Genomic DNA, 21,557 nt, shown 5'->3' on the forward strand with positions numbered 1-21,557 from the left:
GGTGAGCTATGATTTTATTCCAAAGCTGTTTCTAGCTTCCCAGCAACCATTCTGGTTCTCCCAGGGCTCATCTGCCTCTCGCTGCTCTGAAAGTCTCCAGTTCTTGCCACTCTTTTATAAACAATTTAAATTGTCTCCTCCTCCTGGGGAATGGAGGGTGAATGATTTCTTTTGAGAAGATTCAGCTTTAATTGCACCTCTTATTAAACACACACAATGTTTTACATATGATTTGTGGGGAACTTGGAGGGGACTTGCAGATTCCTTAAAGCTTATCCACATACTCCCATTGAAGATGCCTCAATTTAAATAAAACATCTTTATTGCTTGTTTCTGATACTAACTGTGTTGGATAGTCTATGTTCTCAGAATTCCCTCTTTCAGTGCCTTTGCAGTCGTTGGCACTACAAGTCTGTTACCAGCTGCTTATTGTTCTTTTGATGGAGCTGCTGGGGTGAAGTGGCACAGGGGACAAGGCAACCCAAGGTGTATGAAGCAGATTGCCAGGGCTCGCAGGGATTATCACTGATGTTTCAAAGCCTGCCACAAGTTTTCTGACATGTGTTTTCAAACACAGGGGGCTGGATCAAAGTTTGGGTGGTAGTTGTGGAGGTACATGGCTCAGATCCCTCTTTGAGGAAGAATGGCAGGGCAGTTGGCGGACAGCCTCCAGCTTCAGGGCTTCGGCATCTGCCATGGTGTTCAAACACAGAACACTTTCCCCAGAGAGCCCCAGCCAGTGGCTGAGCATGGCAGGGCATCAGGCCTGGCCATTTCTGCTAACATGCAATGTCTCTCTGGGCAATCTTTGCATGTGTTGGGCTGGGAGCTGCACCACAGTCTAAGGCTCTTCCTAACTACCCCTTTTTTCCCGGGTGTCAGATTGGCATGGTGGTCTGAAGGCTGTCCCTGAGTACTTCTGCTGTCTTTCCCCATTATCTTTCTCAGATGTTATTCCCCCCAACCTCCTGTCCTATGAAAACTCTTGTGCTTATAACTCTATTGTCGTGTCTGCATCCTGACACAGCTCTCTTCATAGGCAACATCACTGTCATTTCACATAATCCCACCTCCCTTCTCAGATCTCAACCTGAGAACATTTCCCACATCTTCCCAACCCATTTCATCACAGAGGTAAGAGTTTGCAGAACATTGATTCCATCCTTCTAGCTACGCAAGTTATTAGGGTTCCTAGTACCATCCCATTTAGCATCCTATAGGATGTTTAGGACCCCTAGAGAAGAGACAGAGGCATGAGAGAGTGAAACACATACTTTATTTCTGTATAGATATTCTTTCCAGGAGCCCAGGCTTGAAAATGTGGAAACCTCAGGAATGGCCCCTCTCCACTTATACTCTTCTCCCCACAAATTAGGCCAATGGGGTCAGCTCCTGAGTTCCCTTTCCCCAGGATTCCACTCTGTCCTTATCTCTTAGTATTCTCCTGGGGCATAAGGAGGAGAAGGACTCTTGTTCTCTAGCTCCTCCCAGAAAGGCTCCCCACTCCCCTCCTCAATTAGTGTGGTCTAGAACGGTGAGTTCATGATATACATCAGGGCTCCTCCCTGAGAAAGCATGAGGAGGAGGAGGAGGAAGAGATCAGCACAATACAAATATCACAGTGACAGCAACGAGATCTCACATTTTGGAAGTCACATAACAAAGATGGTTCCTTGATATTTCATATTCTATTACTACTGGACATTACACCAAGGAAACACACTTAGATAAACACAGGGTGACGCATTTCTAGAATAAGAATGTGACCTATGCACAGTACAAATCATGGTACTTCTCACATGTGGGAGATGATGACATTTTTGTGTTAGTGGACATTGGAGACTGGGTCAGAGGAAGGCTTGCTGGCACTCTGCAAGCGGACGCTTTGCCATATTGGAAACTGCCCAGGACCACGCAACATTCCCTTTTACTATGCACAGAGATGATGCTGTTCAACCTTATTCCTTTAGGTCCCCTGGAATGACTGACAGCTCCCTTTATAAGTACCCCAGAGAACTCTCATTCCAGAGGCTCTCCAAAGATCCCAGTCTTTGGCTTGACTGCCCATGTTGAGCGTGGGTTTTTAGAACACTGTGGAGAATCTGTCCTCTCAGATGCCTCCACGACTGCTGGGCAGCTTGGACTCACCAGGACTGGTGAGTTAGTTAGTGGTGGCCAATAAGGTGGGCTCCTCAAGAGCTGCAGGGGCTGTGTGTCCCCAGCTCAGGGCAAAGTCCAGAGCAGGCGCTCAGTTAATCCTCGTTGAGCTCAACTCCAACCTTCTCTTCCATAGATGGGATGTCCCCAACTTCTTGACACCGTCTTCTTAGGTACTTCTCATAATCACTTTAGCTCTTTACATCCTTCCAAAGTGAGTAATCCGTACACAGCAAGAGTCTCTTGGAAGTATGACTAATGCTTAGGGCACTAACTTTTGTTGCTGCTAAATTTTGTCTTCCATTTACATATCTGCAATGATCTGGCTTCACTTAGTTTATTTAATACTTTCTATGCTGCTTTGGAGAATGTGCTTCTCGAGGTTTTCTGGCTTATACTATTGCTTCTTCCCCCAGGCCTGCGGATGCTCTGGTAGAATTAGAGCCATCAGGGCTGGCAAAGGCTGTAAACAGTGCATTGTTCTCCCCTTAACGCTATGGATGTGGCACATGTACACCCATTATGTAAACTACCAGGAGGACATTCATGGATGTTACATGAAGCTTCTGCCTCCAGCCATATCTGGACAAAACACAGATCTGGGAGACAGAAAAAGAAAACTGCGTGCTCATCTCATGGAAACTCTAAATCCAAATTGGGATTCAAAGCATTCAGTTCATGGCTCTTGGAAGACTGACTGTCCTTTAGGGTTGACGAGTCATTTTATCTTGTAGAGACAGGAAGCTGGCAAAGCCATGGGGCAGGGAGGAGACATTCAGAGAGTCTGAAGGGAAGATGCAAGATGCTCTCTTCCCAGAAGTGCAGCTGCAAAGTGCAGCCTTCTTGCTTGTCGCACATATGAGCACGATGCGAGTGTAAAATTAAGAATCAAGGTTAGGGCCCCCACCCTAAAATACCCAAAAGGTCAAAGCAGGAAGCCCGTGTTTGTCTTCTCTGACAGTGTTCTGCAGCTGTGAAATTCAACCTGCTAAAACTGGATGGATGTAGGCTTTGGCATGAAGTCCTCTGCTCTGTCAAAAGCCAAAACTTTCCAGGAGAAGGAATGTACTCAGGATTTTAAGACAAATCGGAGAATGTCTGAGATGGATAGTTACAGATGGCCTTAGCGGTTGCTACATCTCCAGGAACTGGGTATTATTTATGAAACTCACTGCTCCTATTTTATTCTTTTTTTTTTTTTTTTTGTAAAACAAACAAAAAACCCCCCATACAACCTTGAACCATATGATGTTAAGATTCAAAAGAACAGTTAGATGATCTAACTCAGCCCCCTTGTTTATAAGTAGGAAAAGAGGGTCAGCTACACATTAAATGTAGTGCAAGTCTACCAATTCCTGGTCTGTAAGAGACATTAGCAGGTATCAGTGGACATATTCTGCTTGCATCGGCTGCTCAGGACAGTCACTGGGGACATAATGTGGAAGCTCGAGGTTCTCAATCTCATGATGTGTAAATGCACTGAAATACTGAGATGCCAAAAAGGGGAATACATATGTTTCTTTTCACAGATGCTTAGAAGACAGGGCTAAATTTTTCATTTAGATGTTATGTGGCGTCTTCTTTTGTTCATCCTGTCAAGTGTAGGCTGGGGTGATGGGAGCCTCCAGCTGCAGGAGGCTAATGTGAAATAACTTTATTGAAGTAACACGGGGCTCCAGGAAAATGAATCTTCCGGGTCTGCAGCTGTGCTGCAGAATTCATCCTGAAATGAACACTCGCATGCAGCCAAAGTCACTTCCAGAATCATGGAATGAATGGGCTTTTGGGAAAAGCTGGTCCAACCTTTTATTTTACAGGCTTAGCAGAGTTCAATGACTTGGTTTGAGTCACACAGCATGAGGGTGGCAAAGATAGGGAAGAATTGAGATTTTTTTCACTTGAGGCTGAAATGTTTTCGCTAAGCCATACTGACCCTTTTGGCAAGCCCCAATGTGAGGGTGTTTCTGATGGTTCCGGATGAAGGGCATTTCCATGCATGAAGGGAGGCAGGACAAAGGCAGTGGGGGCTGCACCTGCCAAAGGCCCTGTGGCCTAGGAGACCACATTGGAGGAGAAGCTGAAGCTCTCTGTCATGGTTTTGGAGTCGCTTCGTGAAGAGCAGTTGGAGGTCAGGTCCAGGGATGAAGGTGTGGCCTTGGGGCCATCCTCTGGCTCCTCCTCATGGGCCCCCACCACTGTGGAGATGGTGGTCTCCAGGCGGCTGACTTTGTAAACACTGCCCTGGGTCTGGAGATAGCGGGTGGATTTCATTTCCAGCCCCTCATAGTCGCCGGCACTGATGAAGGGGCAGCACCGGAAGGCATGCTTGAAGCCCAGACGGAACCTGGAGAGTGAGCAGATGAAGAGGTGACCCTTTGGGATGGCCTGCTCAGAGGGCTGCCCACCATTGCATCAGCTTGTTAACACATGGACATACCCAAGCGTGATTCTGTTATTGTTTTTAAAATTAACTCACAGCTGGAGATGCTGAGGCCAAAAAGGCTTAACGGTCAGTCAACAAGGTCAAATCCAAGACTAGAAAAAAATCCATCACTGGAACAATCTTTATGTGAAATATGTCTTTACTGGGGGTGGCCCTGAACTATGCTGTCTCCCCTCACATGGAGTCAGCAGATTTTGGGTCAATTCTACATCAACAAAACACATTCACTAAGTGTTTACTATGTGCACAGCACTGTGCTAGTTACTGGGTGGTAAAAACACATATCAAGATTCAGTCCTTCCCCTCGAGTAGCCCATTGACTGAAGGAGGACTCTCTGCCAATCATGTTCCTTCAGTGTGCCTCAGTTTCTCCGGTTGTTAAATAGGAAGAATTAACCTTTACTTAAAGGTATGCTGCTAGATTTAACCTAAAAAAAAAGTGCAGGTGAGTCATGAAACTCTTAGAAATAAGGGTGAATCTGTGAGTTAGACTAACAGAGACCCTTTGGACAAATTGAAGAGAAGGTCTTTCCCCAAATTCCTAGTACCTGAGTGTCTAATTCACAGAAGGCACCTTACAGGCTGAGGACTGATGGATATAAAGATGGTAACAAGCATTTTATTCTTCTCCTTCCTCTCCCTCCTCCTTCCCCACCCAGAGGCTGGTGGTTCTCTGGATGACAGACTGTGCTGCAGCCATTGTGTGTCCCAGACGGCTTTTGGGAGCCCTCTGCACCCCATGGTGAATTCCCTACCACTGACCACCATTCCTGATGGGCTCTGCCTTCTGTTACTTCTCTGACGTTGGCTTCTGCTGCAGGATGGCTCTCCCCAACCTGTTTGACTAAGTGAGGGCAGGAATCAGGCCTCTGGGGTCACAACTCCTTTTTGCCTTACCTTGTCCTGCTGGAACTGCTGGAAGAAAGTGGGTAAAGCTGCTCAGATCATAAGATGGAATGGGAAGAAGACAGTGAGAGATGAGAGAAGGCAAATGTGCTCTGTGCGGGGATGGAATTCTCTTTCTGCATGCATAGCCCACTGTGTACTGGATCCACAGAGCAGAGTGAACAAACTCACATGCCACGGCCTGGAGCCTGGATCCAGCTTGCAGACCTGCCTTACAATGCATTAACCACAGAAGTTTTTAATTCCCCCACTAGTTGCCAGTATTTATAAATCAGAAGAGTTTGGACAATAATATGGATTTCTGGTTCCCCTTGGAAAAGAAAAAAAGAAAATCAGTCCACTCTGGGCTCCCATTCCTGGATGGTGATAATCAGCCAGGCTGAGTTGTGTGATGACAAGTTAGCTGCAGTCCCCGCTTGTCCCTCTTGTCTCACAGCTGTTTACTCATTTAGGATGAGGTAGATGGTCTTGTGGCCCCTGGAGAGCTCATGGGGTTGGGATCCTCACCTGTCATTGAGGCAGCAGTAGATGATGGGGTTGTACATAGTGGAGCTCATGGCCAACCACATGATGGCCAGGTAGACCTGCTGGATAAACTTCTTCAGGTAGAGATCCGGGTTGATGTAGGGCAGGAGGAAGAAGATGTGGAAGGGCAGCCAGCAGATGGCGAAGGTGCACACCACAACGATCATCATTTTGACCACCTGGCAAGAGGGTGAGACAGGTGAGACCACCAGCACATCCCCCTCTCTCATGGCTGCTTCCTTTTTCCTCCCATTCCCTCACTGTGCACAGTATGGGATAAAGCGGAAAGTATTTAAAAGAAGCCCCTTCAGGGAGGAGAAAGGATCCTTACTACGTGGTGCTACAGGACTTTGGTTATGTCAGCTGTTCTCAAAGTGGTCCCAGAACCGGCATCATCACCATCCCCTGGGAACTTGTTAGAAATGCAAATACTTCGACCCTATTTCAGACTTACAGAATCAGAAACTCTGGGGATAGGAGCCCAAATTCTGAGTGTGACAAACCTTTCAGATGCTTCTGATGCATGCTCACCTTTGGGGCCTACTGTGTTACATTATTCTTCATGACTGGAGGAGTCCAGGGAGACAAATTAATGAGCAAACGTGAAAGGTTGTTCAGGAGGGAAAGGCCTGGGGCAGCAGGCTGGGTGGGTGGGCACAGCAGAAGGGGTGGGACAAGGGGAGACATAGTGAGCTAGGGCAAGCTGCTTGGTTTGGAGACTGAGGGGGAGGGAAGGAGAAGGGAAAAGATTTGATTAGCTGCAGTCAGGGAGTGCCAGCTGTTTAAAAGCGATTTAAAAAAAGGTTTTGTGAATACTGGATACTACGATCTGAATATTTGTGTCGCTTCAAATTTATATGTTGAAATCCTAACCCCTAAGGTGATGGCATTAGCAGGTGGCCTTTGGGAACCAATTAGGTCTTCAAGTCAGAGCCCTCATCAATTAAATTAGTGCCCTTATAAAATAGGACCGAGAGAGACCCCTCTCCCCTTCCACCATCTGAGGACATAGAAAGTGCCATCCATGAACCAGAAAGCAGGTCCTCCTGAAATACCAAATCTGTCTGTGCTTTGATCTTGGGCCTTCCATCCACTAGAGCTGTGAGAAATCAACTTCTATTGTTTATAAGCTCCCAGTCAAAGGCATTTTGTTATAGCAGCCCAAATGGACTAAGATACCAGGTGATATAACCCCTTCCCAAGACATCTTTAGCAAAGAACTCTACAGCATTCATATAATGCTATGCAGAGAAATACCAACAGAGAATACTATGCAAAGAAGTACCAAAGAATAAAAAAAGGAATGAGAAAGCTCTTTATATACTGATTTTCAAAGATCTTGTCAATTTTAAGTAAAACAAGTGAGAACAGCGTGTATTTACTATTTATTTAAAAAAGAAGAGAAAATAATATATATTTACTTGCTTATAAATGCCAATATCTAGAAGGGTTAAGAAACAAATAACAATAGTTACCACTGTATGCATATCTGTGCGTGTCCACGTGTGCATGTGTGTGCAGGCTTGGGACCTGGGTAGATGGCAGATCTAGAAGGGAGAGAGGCTTCCCATGATAAGAATTAATTTTTTTTTTTTTTGAGACGGAGTTCCGCTCTGTCGCCCAGGCTGGAGTGCAGTGGCCGGATCTCGGCTCACTGCAAGCTCCACCTCCCGGGTTCCCGCCATTCTCCTGCCTCAGCCTCCCGAGTAGCTGGGACTACAGTCACCCACCACCTCGCCCGGCTAGTTTTTTTGTATTTTTTTGGAGAGAGAAGGTTTCACCATGTTAGCCAGGATGGTCTCGATTTCCTGACCTCGTGATCCGCCCGTCTCGGCCTCCCGAAGTGCTGGGATTACAGGCTTGAGCCACCGCGCCCGGCCAAGAATTAAGTTTTTTTAAAATATTTCATTTTGAACTAATTGAAGGCCCTCAAGAAGTTGCAAAAGTAGTGCAAAGCAATTCCGGGTACTCTTCAACTAGCCTCCTGCAATGATATCATGTTACATAACCATCCCACATTATCAAAACCAGGACACTGACCATTCATCAAACTACTGACTATATTTGGGTTTTGCCAGTTTTTACATGCACTCTTTTTTTGGTGTATAGATTTATGAAATTTCATCAGAGGTATAGATGAGAACACAAGCACAGTCAGGATACAGAGCTGCTCCATCACTGCAAAGAAACTCACTCATGCTCTTGCTTTGTAGGCCACTCCTCCCAAGCTCCCCCAAACACTGACCCCTGGCAACCCCTGATCCATTCTTCATCACTATAATTTTGTTCCTTTGAATGCTTTTTGATGTTTGAACCACGTGCACGTATTATCTTGTCAAACTTTAAATAAATAATAAAAAGAGGACCAAATCACTCTTCGCTGATTTTTTATTTAAGTGTGTGTGTTTTAATGGATCAACAGGTTGCAATTACTCTTAAAGAGCAAGCGAGGTGGCTCATGCCTGTCCAGCCAGATCTGGGTTCCAAAGATACTGAAGAAAGATTCCTCTCCTCTCTGTTGTTCCCCAGACCTAGGGATATCTTGTGCTTGCTGCTTCTGGGGCTCACAAGTGTACCGTCCCTTCTCGACAGCCTGTTGTCTGTGCCAGGGTGGGCTGGTTCTGCCTGCCCCCTGCTCACCTTGCGCTTGGCAGAGACTTGCTCATGGTAGCGGTCAGAGGAGTCCCCGGGGATCTCACTGGCCCATAGTGTGATTCCCACTACGGTGTATGCATAGCCAATCACCAGCAGGGGGAGGAAGTAGATCAGCACAGTTACACAGATGTGGTACCTACAGCAAGGTAAACAGGAAAGGTCAGTATAAGATACTTATTGTTTTAGTTTTTTTTTTTTTGTTTGTTATTGTTATTGCAGGGGCAGTCAAGGCTTGGCAGCTACCTTTCTCAGCATTTGCCATTAATAAACTCGGGCTGTAAAGCACACTCCAGGGAGACTTGTCACGTGCATAGGGTGGATAGGTGATACTAATGAATACACTACAGAAAACAAATCTTTTCAATTTATATTTTTCTTGTGAATTTTTTCCATAATGAATACTCCTGTTCAGATTGAAAAAAAAAAAAAGAAAAGAAAACATTGATGACAGGGCACTGAATCTGTTGTATATCCATGACAATTTCAGTTGATGATCAGTTCAATATCATTTGCCCCCCCTCCCCCACAAAAAATGCAAACTCAGGCTACATTAATAGAACTACAGTCTCTAAATGAAGGAGGTAATTATACCACTCAATTCATGCCTGCCAGACTACACTTATGCTCAATTTAGTACAGGGTTGTACACCAACTAGTACATTCAGTTGAGAACTACCATGATGGCTGATAAGGTCCAGTTCATGCTATGTGATAAGTGGATTTATCCGTATCAGAATAATTAGCTTGAATGAGAGAGATAAGACTAATCCTAGAACTAGGATTAGTGGGTGGGTGAAAGCCACATAGCGTAAGCCATTTCTAAGTTTGGGCTTTAAGAATATATCTTCAGATAGAAGCTGCGTAGGTCCCTGAATTACCCCTCGGAGGACAGATGCCAACTGACTCACGGTTGACTGGGACATGAACAAGAAATAAACCTTTGTGGTGTTCAGCCTCTGAGATGTTGAGGTTTGTTACAGCAGCACAATTTATCCTTTTCTGTTAAAGGGAAGGCTTCTTTTAAGTAGAAGACTTAAATAAGGTTTTTGAATTTTGGGAAAATGTATTTTTTTCTCGGGGGTTGGGGGTCCTTGGTCTGTCTGGTTAGTTACAGCCCTTTTCTTAGATGTGAGTGTAACGGAGATACTCAGAATTCCTAATAATAATAATAAAACTAGGAAGAACAGCTAATATTTGGGGGCACTTTACTCTAGGTCAAATAACAATGCTAATGATAGTATTAATAGCAGAAATGGTAGTTAAATTCGAGTGTTGATGAAAAGCACAAAGCCAAGCATTTTACTAGCATTATCTTATTTAATCCTTAAGCAAATGATTGGGTAGGTACTATTAATCCCATTTTTTAGACGAGGAAACCAAATTTAGAATTTAATTAATTTTCCCAAATTCACAGCTGGTAAAGGGAGGAGCTGAGATTAGAATTCAGGTCTGTGATGTCAGAAAACCAGCTTCTTGTCAATGGAGAAAAGTCACCCAATGATTTTTTTCTTCCACTCTGTTTACCATTCATGCTTATTTTATGCAATGATTTTCTTCCAATGAGGAACACCCACTTATTCATTCAATTTCTCCTTTGTAGATACTCTGTTTGCTTTTTTGTAAAGCCCCATAGTTTTTGCTACTTATTCAGTCCCTCTGCATATCAAATTTGCATTTGAAGATACTTGAAGAGTGCTTAAGTGACAAATCACAGATTGCACCAAGCAAGGTATGAGTGCATGTGTTCTGTGCAGACAGGCTGCTCCAGTCTCACCTGGCTTTCAAAGCCCTCTGAATTGTTACCTCCTGTGGGAGCCTCAGGGCTCTCCAGCCTCCAGGGCAGGGATTACATATTGTGTTTCCTAGCTGATCTCAGTCCCTCCTGGTTGCTGTAATGGCATTGCTTGGAAGCAAAATGTTTGGAGACTACAGAGGCAGGGAGAACCTGAAAACCTCCAAATTGCACTGACTTCTACCTGAAAGAACAGCCCTGCCTCATGCAGACTAATCGTTTGTGACCAAAACATGTCAGCTGAGCTTTGCCGAGACATTGCTGCAGGGCACTGAGCGAGATTGGGTCGGAGTGTGATGGGAGGGACACTATGGTCAACTCGCTGATGCTCCTTACCCTGGACCAGTGGCCCTCAAACTCGAGTGGGCTTCAGAATCACCTGGACGGCTTCTACCATCCCACAGGGCTGGGTCCCATCCACAGTTTCTGCCTCAGCAGGGCTGGGGTGGGCCTGAGAATGTGCATTTCTAACAAGTTCTCAAAAGATGCTGATGTCGCTGTTTGTGATTCAGACTTTAAGAAACATTGTCTTAGGCCAATGGTTCTCAACCCCAAATGCACAAGAGAATCACCAGGGAAACTTTTAAAATGATCAGTGCCCAAAGGTATTTATTCAATTGGCTTGCGGGTGGGAGCAGGAAATTACATTTTAGAAACTGCCCCCAAGTTATTCTAATAGACAGCTAGCACCGAGAACTCTTTCAGACCCTAGGTATGCAAGCCTATTGGGACTCCATTGTTGTCCGTGATTTAATGACTTTATTAAAGTGTGTATTAACTGTGTTTTCTGGTTCTGTATCTGAGGCTTTGGCATCTGGGTCCCTGCAGCTCAGGGAGGGACTGGCTCTTTCAGGCAGAGCTAATTCTTTGAGAAAACAAACAACTTTCCACTTGGATGCCTTTCATATGCAAACTAACCGAAACACAGCCCACACTTCCACTTGCTTGCTTTCTTGGGCTCTTACAAGGTAGGACACTATTTTCCTGCCCTAATCACCCAAAGGCAGGCGACGGACAACTAGGGGCAGCTCCTACACCCCGGAGCCTGCTGAAGTCATTCAAACCAGCCAATCTTAAACCTGTTTACCTGGCCTTGCCTGCTCCTTCCTGAGAAAACCCCAATAAAGGCTTTCCTGTGTGGCTTGGCTTGGTGTGGGGCCATGGTCCTTTAGCTTGGGAACTGTGAGTAATAAAGTGTCTTTCAGTGGCAACCATGTCCTGATCTGTTGGCTGCACCGTAGCTGAATACAAGATACAATCTGCTCTTTCCCTTTGTGAAATCACAGATCAGATCATTATGAACATGCAAAGATAAATACATAAACATAATTTATCAGTCTTTTAAAAATCCTTCCGTTTTAAAGAAGCAACAGTAATTGTTATTTATTTGAAAACAACAAAAAATATGGGCTTAATTTCAGCTAAAAGGTGTTACAGTCAGGAGCATTGGTTTTTCCATGTTCCAATAGTGATAATTAAATACAGCATAGAAATAGGTTCCAGCAATTCTATTTTAGGTATAGACACCAAAATTGAAAGCCAGGACTCAAACAGACATTATTTTTATTTTTTATTTTTTATTTATTTATTTATTTTTTGAGACGGAGTCTCGCTCTGTCGCCCAGGCTGGAGTGCAGTGGCCGGATCTCAGCTCACTGCAAGCTCCACCTCCCGGGTTTACGCCATTCTCCTGCCTCAGCCTCCCGAGTAGCTGGGACTACAGGCGCCCGCCACCTCGCCCGGCTAGTTTTTTTTTGTATTTTTTAGTAGAGACGGGGTTTCACCGTGTTAGCTTGAATCTGCACACAACACCATTCACTACAGCTAAAAGGTGGAAGCAACCCAAATGCCCACCAATAGATGAACGGACAAACAGAACATGGCTTCTACGTGCAATGGAATATCACTCAACCTTAAACAAGAAGGACGTGATGACATGTGTGACAACATGGATGAAGCCTGCAAACATTCTGCTAACTGAATAAGCCAGACACAAAAGGAAAAGCATTGCCAGCTTCCATTTATATGATCTATACAGCATAGGCAAACTCATGGAGACAGAAAGTAGATGAGAGGTTTACCAGCATTTGGAGGGAGGAGATGGGAGCCATTGTCTAATGGGTACAGAATCTGTTTGAGACAAAGATGTGGATGATTTTGTTTAGGGGTGGGTGGCTAGAAAATTTCAGCTGTTACAGAAAGGTTGAAATAAAGAAGTAGCTCTGGAAATGGGTAGTAGTGATGGTTGTACAACCTCGTGAATTTACTTAATGTCACTGAATTGTACACTATAAAATGGCAAATTATGTTATGTACATTTCATCACAATAAAATTTAGTAACAAATTATGTAAGAAAAATTGAGCTAAGCTGGCATTCTAGGTTTCCAGATTCGCAGTCTTTTGCTCCCCCCAGGCGCTTGACAACCACACCCTCCCTGTGCCACATCCTCACTGGAAAATAAAAGGCAGATTTGATTCTTGCATGAAATAAAAGGTTAAACACATCCTTCTAAATATTGCTCAGACAAACCCCGTTTACATAGAAATTACAAATGCTCAATCCAAACAGTGTCCAACTTATCAAAAATTATAAATGAATGTAGGTCAAATCAATGAAATTCCATTATTAGAAAATATAAAATTCAATACATTTTTTTACCTTGATGTCTTTTTAGAAAAGTATATATAAATATTTTTTTATCATATCTTGTAATTAACTGGAGATACGTCTATTTATATGTGTATATTTGTCAAAATCATTATTTTAGAGAGCTGATCAATAAGCCAGCACAGTCTTATTTTGTTTGGCTCCATGCTTGTTTTGGCTTTCATTCTACTATTTTCTAGATTTCTGCCAGTTAGGATTTTATCAGCTCTCAGAATTAATAGCTGCCTTGGGAGAAGAGATCTGGGGTTAAGGCTACACTATAAGTGAGCATAACAGCAACAGCAACAGGCAGCAACAGAAGAGACTGGCTGGCCTCCATGTGGTGAGATACGTGCTGGGTTGTCATAGACATGAGAGAACCCAGCACAATGATTTTGATCATTAAATCCTGCTGATGGACTCACCGGAACTTTCAGAAGGAAGGCTCAAGCAACAACTTCATGCCTTTGTTCATCCCTGTAAGCAGTGAATGAGGCTTGACACATTTTACAGGATAAGCTTGCTGAATGCAGACCATGTAGCCTCAAATCCTGCAGATTCCCTTGTCCTTAATGCCATAATATCTTGGTGCTCACTAATCTAGGTTTCCTTATGTCCCACTAGCTGGGATCATTGTCAAAAGCAAGAATAGTTTCAGTTTCTGAAATAATCCTCAGGATTTGAAATCAAGGTTGATAGGTTTATTAAATAATAACTAGGTGTCGTCATAGTGTACTTGGTGGAGACTCTGGATGCCTTAAGGTAGGGGAAGAAGGCGGCCAAGAGGGCACAGCTCTGGGTTCTCCATCTTTATTCTAACGAGGTAGCTCTGCTTTGCTGGGTTTATATATTGACTTTCTGTGGATGATATTGTTCAGGGGTGGGTGGGTAGGAAATTTCAGCTGTTACAAAGAGGTCAAAGAGCACTGATAGAATCCCAACCCCGATCCAATGCATTACCATTCTTTGCAATATCCATACCACATAATCATCCAGAATCTTCTTGAATACCCCTTGTGACATGCTGCTCACTACTTCTAAAGCTGAGCTACATCAGTGACCCTTGGAAGCTTATTAGAGATTCAGACTCTCAGACTCCACCCCGAAGGACAAAATCAGAATATGCATTTTAACAAGACTACCCAGTAATTTCTGTGTATGTTCAATTGGAAGCACACAGCTCTTGGTCTTGGTTACACATTGGAATTGCCTGGGGAGCCTTTAAAAATTCCAATGTGTAGATCCGACTCTAGAGCTTCTGATTTAATTGGCCTGCAGTGCAGCTTTGGGCTCCAGAGATCTAGAAGCTCCCTAGGTGATACCCCTGTGCAGCTGGGGCTGAGAATCACTGGCATTGAGACTTCTGATGCTGGTAGTTGCGACTGATGCAGTTCCTCCTTAAACCCAGTGAATAACCTGTGGTCACGTAGCTTTCGCACTTTATCCTACGTCACAAGCAAACCTGAATCTGCAAACCTTCTGGAATGGTCCTGCAAATGCAAGGTGACCATGAACCTGCGGTTCCCCAGAGCCCCCTTTGCATTGAGGGCTTTTGAGGCCATCTCTCATTTGACACTAGCTGAGCAGCCTCGTTCCTCCTGCTCTTTCTCAAACATCCCTCAGGCTCTCTCTCCTTCTCACACCATGGTGCTAGATTCTTGACTTTTTACTTCCTGAAAAAATATTGCAGGTCAATGTGGCTTCTCGACAGTAAAAGAAAGCAATACTCATGTATTTCTTGGTTGACTCACATCTGGATGTTACAGCCAAATTCCAAAGATCTTTGAAAGTTCTCTTGGAGGCAGGCAAAAATTGCAACTGGTTAATCGATAAATTCAGCAAAGATTTATTCAGCACCTATTCTATATCTAGTCCTGTGCTAGGGGCTGTGGCCACTCAGGAGAGTTCCAGTTGTTTTCTTCTTCTGGAGCTCACAGTCTGCAGGGGAGTAGTGCCAAAGAGTGTGCCATGGGAAGTGGCTGACAGTGGTTACCTCTTCAAGGGGAGTGGAGACATTGAGGAAGGGCATGAGTGAGCCTTTTTCAAATATAGATACAATGTAAAAATTAAAAATAAACCTAAATACAATGGTCCAGTGTTTTATGCATGTGCGTAAGTGTATAATGCGTTGGTGAGATATTCAACCAAGCTGGTCAGGGAAGCTTCCTGGAGGAGGAATTGCATGGCTAAGCCCTGATATACAAGTAGGAGGTAGGTAGGTGAGGTGGGCACTATCGGGAGGGGAGGGAGCAAGTGCAAAGGCATGGGGAAGGAACCTGGCATGAGGTGGGTACTAAGATGCCATTTGAACTGAACAGCACATGGCTGTGTGAGGAAGTGCCAGAAGACTTAGCTAGAAAGGAAGATGAAGCAAATCACAAAGGGCCTTTTATGATAGGCTGGAGAGTTGTGATTTATTCTGAAGTTGGTGGAAAACCACGAAGTGCTTTTAAACAGAGAATGAACACGGTCAGATGCTTGTGCTCTGGCAGTAATGGAGCAAGTGGATGGAGGTGGGAAAGCCCGGAGGCAGTGAGCCTTTGGGGTGCTCTGTGGACCTGGCAGGAAGTGGCGCTGGCCTAAGTGAGGGCTGTGGCAGGACGGATGGATGATAGGAGGGGAGAGATTCAGGAAGCACTGTGGCTTGCAGGAAGAGCTAGTGGACTTGGCTGTGGATGGCAGAATTTACCTGAATTTCTGGCCTGGGTGAATTGGGGAGTGAAGGTGACTGTCACTAGTGTGGGGACCCAGGGAAGAGGAACAGGCTTGTCGGGGGGAGTTGGTAGATTGTCTTTTGGACATGTTGACCTTGAGGGCCAGCAGTTACATGTCTGGATCTGGATTTGGGCTGGTATTAGATTGGGGAGTCCTCATGTGTCCAAAAACCATAAGAAGACAAGGGGATGCAAGATGGCTATGAGAAGAAAGGAGGTTCACATCTGGGGGGTGGGGGCAACACCAGGGGAGAGGCTGGAGGGGAGAGGGAGGAGCAGGGGGAGAGAGACTCCAGGGGCAGGTAGAGCCTGCCTTCGTGAGGGTGGGAACTTGATCTCTGTTTTTGGACATCAGAGACCCAGGGCAAATTCAATTTTAGTGGCATCGTCAGAGAAAGTGATGATGGACCAGGTGAGTCAAGTGGGAAGTGAGGAAGTGGAGGCAGTGGGTGTAGACTCCGTTCTTAATACACTTGGCCATGAAAAGGAGGGGAGAGAGCAGTCGTTAAATGGGGCCAAGGGCCAAAGGAAGCTGTCTGTGTGTCTGGTTGAAAGGATAGGGGATATGAAGCCCTCTGTACCTCTCTGACACATCACCCAATCTACCCTGGGTTATAGCGACACGAGTACATGTCCCATCTTTCTGCTCTTCAGAGACAGGCCAGGACAAGGCCTCCATCAACTGCATCCAGACACAAGCCCTGAGCAGGAATGTCCCAGAGTCACCCTGTCTCGCAATGGGGTGAGCCATCAAGGCAGATGCTCAAGCGCACATATTTAATTCATGGAAGAACTGGCGTCACAGGATCCCCATGCTCAAACACAGCTGCCTCCTGGTGGAGTCAATTCCCCTGGGGCAGCTCCTCAGTGGGAAGGCCACACGGACACCTACCCATGAACAAGACAGGGAACGAAGCAAATTCTTACTGCAGTCTCTGCTCAAATTGCACAAGTCAGAATTTCATTTTGTTGTTCTCCAGGTTACTTTTTATATATGACTATTTCATCTGCTTGATTAGATTAAATGTTCCTTATAGGCAGAGCCCATGTGGTGCTCCTCTATTTTCATCACAAAATCGGCACCAAGGAAATACTTCATAGAAAAATATCATCTCGGGTTTCAAAAAACATTAGAATTCTCACCATACTTGTCCTCCTCATCCAGCAAGAAGCCCTCTTGACAGCATCCTCCACAGAAATTCACCCAGCATCTGCTTGAATGAGAGTGCCTGAGCTTTGCTTACCTATTTCTTCTTTAATAGATAGGTTTCTCACTACAAGTACTATATACTCATTGTCGATTTGAAAATACAGACAGGCGTTGAAAAAAACTTCAAAGGTTTTTCTAATCATGTCACCTAGAAATAAATTCTGAGAAAATGGATTGATACCTTCCTATATCTTCCTGATATCTTCCTACACACACTCATATTTGTACACACATAAGCACACTGTTAGATTACTTTAAAAACAACGCTATGTCACAATCATCTTTTTATGTCAATAAATATTTCTATAACAAAATTTTTAATAGCTGCGATAATGTTCTATTGCATGGAGGTGCCGTAGTTATTTAGCTAGTCTTCTATTTCTTCTATTTGGTACATTTGCGTTATTTACAATATTTTAATACTTAAGTGATACTTTAATTAATATATTCAAATATGTGTTGTTGCTCCCATTTTTATTTCCCAAGATTAAAGTCACCAGAACTAAGTTAAAGGGTTTTTAAAAGGTTTGATATATATGGTCAATTTCCAGAAAATATGTGCCAATCTGTACCAGTTTATGAGATTACCATTTCATTTGCACAGCTGCACTGGGGATTATCAAGTATCATAGTGTTTGCCAACATGATAGGTCACACATGGTCCTCTAATTATAATTCTTAACTCATTGTAAATTAAAATTTTATAATTGTATTAGTCTGTTTTCATGCTGTAGATAAAGACATACCTGAGATTGGGCCATTTCTGAAAGAAAGAGTTTTATTAGACTTACAGTTCCATGTGGCTGGGGAGGCCTCAAAATCACGGCGGCAGGTGAAAGGCACGTCTCACACGGTGGCAGACAAGAGAAAAACTTGGAAAAACTTGTTGCAAGGGAAACTCCTCTTTTTTTTTTTTTTTTTTTTTTTTTTTTGAGACGGAGTCTCGCTCTGTCGCCCAGGCTGGAGTGCAGTGGCCGGATCTCAGCTCACTGCAAGCTCCCGCTCCCGGGTTCACGGCCATTCTCCTGCCTCAGCCTTCCCGAGTAAGCTGGGACTACAGGCGCACCGCCAGAAACTCCCTCTTTTTAAAACAGATCTCGTGAGACTTATTCACATATCACAAGAACAGCATGGGAAAGACCTGCTCCCCATGATTCAATGCCTCCCACTGGGTCCTTTTCAAACACATGGGAATCAAGATGAGATTTAGGTGGGGACACAGCCAAACCATGTCAATACGGCTTTTTTTCATCATTTTCATTTTTTTTTTTTTTTTTTTTTTTTTTTTTTTTTGAGATCGGAAGGTCTCGCTCTGTAGGCCCGGGCCTGGGAGTGCAGTGACGGATCTCCAGCTTCCACTGCAAGCTCCGCCTCCCGGGTTTTACGCCATTCTAACCTGCCTCAATCCTCCGAGTTAGCTGGGACTACAGGCGCCCGCCACCTCGCCCCGGCCTAGATTTTTTTTTGTATTTTTTTAGTAAAGAGACGGGGTTTCACCATGTTTAGCCAGGATGGTCTCGATCTCCTGACCCTCGTGATCCGCCGTCTCGGCTCCCATAGAGTGCTGGGATTACAGGCTTTGAGCCATCCGCACCCGGCCTCATTTCTTTTTTTTGTGAACTGACTGCTTGTATAATTTACCCAATTGTATATTAGGGTGTTCATACTATCTTTCCTAATTTGGAAAGAACTCTTATGGCATCTATCATATTATACTTAGAAGGATCTTCTCCATTCCAAAATCACAAAAACATTTACTGATATTTATTTATTTATTTTCATTATAACTGTTCAGCCCATGAAGGATTTATTTTGTGGTGAGTATTATGAGAAGAAACTCCAAATATTTTTTTCTCCAACATCGTTTACACTTTTCCCAGGACCACTTATTGGATACTCTATCCTTTTCCTGATGATTTGAATTTGCACTTGGACCACATACCATTCACTATATTCTTGGCCCTGTTTCTGGGTTTTTGTTCTGTTTCCTTCATCTATCCCTCCTTACTGGTGTCAGCTCTGCACCATCTCAATTTTTGTGACTTTGTAATACATCCTTTATCTATGGCAGTACAAATCTCCTCTTATTTCTGGGATAGAAACTGACCTGGATTACTCTGGTCTGAACTCAGATCACATAGGACTTGAATCGTTGAACAAATGAACCCTTAATAGTGGCTGCACCATTAGAATGTCCTGAATTTTACTTAGTTTTTAAAATAAAATAGTTTCAGACCTGCATGTTTCTTATGAAGAAGGTTAGAGAATGGTCTCAGTTATTCACAGCCAGGTTGTCAGCTTCTCAGAAGAGATCAGGTTGTAAATCCACTGGCCCCTCCCAGCATGACATGCATGATGAAGTGTAGTGGTGAATGCTGTTGGTCTGCCTTGGACCTCATGGCCCCATTACAGATTCTTTCTTGGGCAGCAGTCTTAGGCAAAAAAAAAAAAAAAAAAAAAAGTTCTGAAAAGGGTGTGTTGCCGAGAATGGCTCAAGAGTCTGGGAATGCTCTAATGAGAGGTATTGAAACACAGACTCATGCAGGAAGAAGCTGAGCTCCCTCACCCACACCCCTCCTCACTCCAGTCTGCTTAGGGAGAGGAGGGAGGGCAGTAATGGTGTTTGAGGAGGCAAGTGGCTGATAGTCCTGCCTGAAATTTCAGCTGGGTGGATATGTTAAGAAATACAAACAAAACTTGAATTCTAAAGCTTCTGTAGGCTTTGAATTGCTGAGAGAGAACAAGTCAGATGGTCTTCGGGTTGGCTGGGGACCTTATTGTATTTTGGGATAGGAAAAAATAGGCCAGAAGCCTAATTTAGGGGGAGTGAAAATGCTAAATTGATCTCTCTGGGAAAAAATATCAAGAGTACAAGTAACAAGAAAAAGGGAGAAAGATTCCATATTAAGCATGACAGAAAGAGGGGCGAGAAAGAGCATGGATGCACCTGAGCCCCATGGTTGGAAGAGGGACTTGCAAAAGGACACAGCCAGCAAGACATTTCCTGCAGGCATGGCTGCTCAGTGCATTGCAAGAACAGTGGTATCTGAATGCGGACTCAAGAAAACACAATTTTGTACTAGGCTGTAATTTCCCGATTCCACTCCTCAAATCTTTAGTAAAATATGCCTCATCCAAAAATTCCATAGTAGTGGGACTTTGAGAAAATAAAGGAGAGTGACTGTTTCCCAGAGTGGAGTCAAGTGGGCAGGCCAGAGCTGGTGGCAACCACAAATCTCCTAGTGATAAGTTAAGGTTCTTACTTAGGGTGGGGAAGGGGATGTGGTGGAGAGGTAGACCCTGCCTCAGGCAGCAGGGAGACAGAAAGGGACCTCCTGAATCTGTGTTATGCTCCCTGGTCAGCCTTCCCAGCCTGGCAAGATGGTATCAGTCATCTGAAGATTCCTGGAATCTCTTGAGTATATACTGCAAGTCCCCCAGCCCCAGATACAGAAATGTGAGGCAGGTAACTGCCACCAGGTGGCGCCAATCTGCAGCCGGCACCTGGACCAACCAGTATTCATTTAGGTGACCGGCATTTCAGTAACCTAGCAAAGGTGAGCGGCATTTCAGTAACTTAGCAAGAAAGCAGCATGCATTTTATAAGGTCGAAGTCATTACACGCCACACAGTGCCCACCTCCCAACCCCTACATTCCTTACCATGTCATGGTGCAGTTTTCCAGTATGTGGGGTATTTTGTTTTAAACCACTGTAGCATGAGTTTTGCAAATTCCCTTGGAATATTGCAACCCTATTGAGGACAAGACTGCATTGTATATATGACATTTGCTCTGAGTATCAGTAGGTACTGATACATGTTTTGCTGATATAATCCACCCGCTTTCAAACCCTTTTAACTCTATCGTGTTGTGCTCTGCTTAAGGTTGAGTTAGCTGACTGTCTCATCGCTGCAGTGGAGGGCTTTTTGCTGGGTGGGTAGGCAGGGACAGATCTGGGATGAACTTCTCTCGCTGCAGCAGCTGAAATGAACACTGAGCTGGGGGTGGGGGTTGTGGGAGACAGATTGGATACACGCAGCACAAGTGAAGCTTGTGTTTTATCATTCTGTCAAGCACTCCAAATAAGCTTATTTTTGGTGGGACATTGTTTAGAAACTGCTTCAATTGGTGCCAACGGATATGAGTAAACATTTCTTGATATAGGTAAGTTACACCATAAATGTGCGTGTTGGTTGGTATTTTACACTTCCTCTCATCTCTCTGGAGTTTGAAAAATCACTTAAAATAATCAAAACACTTTAGTCCCAATAGCCTGTGACTAATAGCCATCCATGTCTCTAAGTCTGGACTAAGCGTCCAGACTCATAGCCCTCATGCTAAGTGCCCATTCTCTTTGCTGTGCCCTGAAAATACGTACTCTTCACAAGACAAATCTTAATACAGCCACTACTAACAATTGGCCAGGAACCTTTTCTTCTGAGGATATTATCAAGTGCAATACAATGTAAATAGCTATTGACTTGTAAAAGATGTAGAAATTTCATA

At 44.2% G+C, this 21,557-nt stretch overlaps 1 protein-coding gene across 1 annotated transcript in view; it reads right to left on the reverse strand.

The window, feature by feature from the left end:
• Positions 1 to 1,259: 1,259 nt before the first annotated feature.
• Positions 1,260 to 21,557, reverse strand: part of TACR1 (tachykinin receptor 1) — a 154,954-nt gene continuing 134,656 nt past the window's right edge. Inside the window, exons 3-5 of the mRNA XM_017875277.1 lie at positions 8,672 to 8,822; positions 6,014 to 6,210; positions 1,260 to 4,501 (exon numbers count right to left, since the gene is read on the reverse strand). Coding sequence (XP_017730766.1) covers positions 4,210 to 4,501; positions 6,014 to 6,210; positions 8,672 to 8,822 — 640 coding nt within the window. The 3' untranslated portion in view covers positions 1,260 to 4,209. The remainder of the gene's footprint in view (positions 4,502 to 6,013; positions 6,211 to 8,671; positions 8,823 to 21,557) is intronic.

Source organism: Rhinopithecus bieti, unplaced genomic scaffold (assembly GCF_001698545.2).
Source record: "Rhinopithecus bieti isolate Rb0 unplaced genomic scaffold, ASM169854v2 scaffold_9978, whole genome shotgun sequence".
NCBI classification, from domain to species: Eukaryota; Metazoa; Chordata; class Mammalia; order Primates; family Cercopithecidae; genus Rhinopithecus; species Rhinopithecus bieti.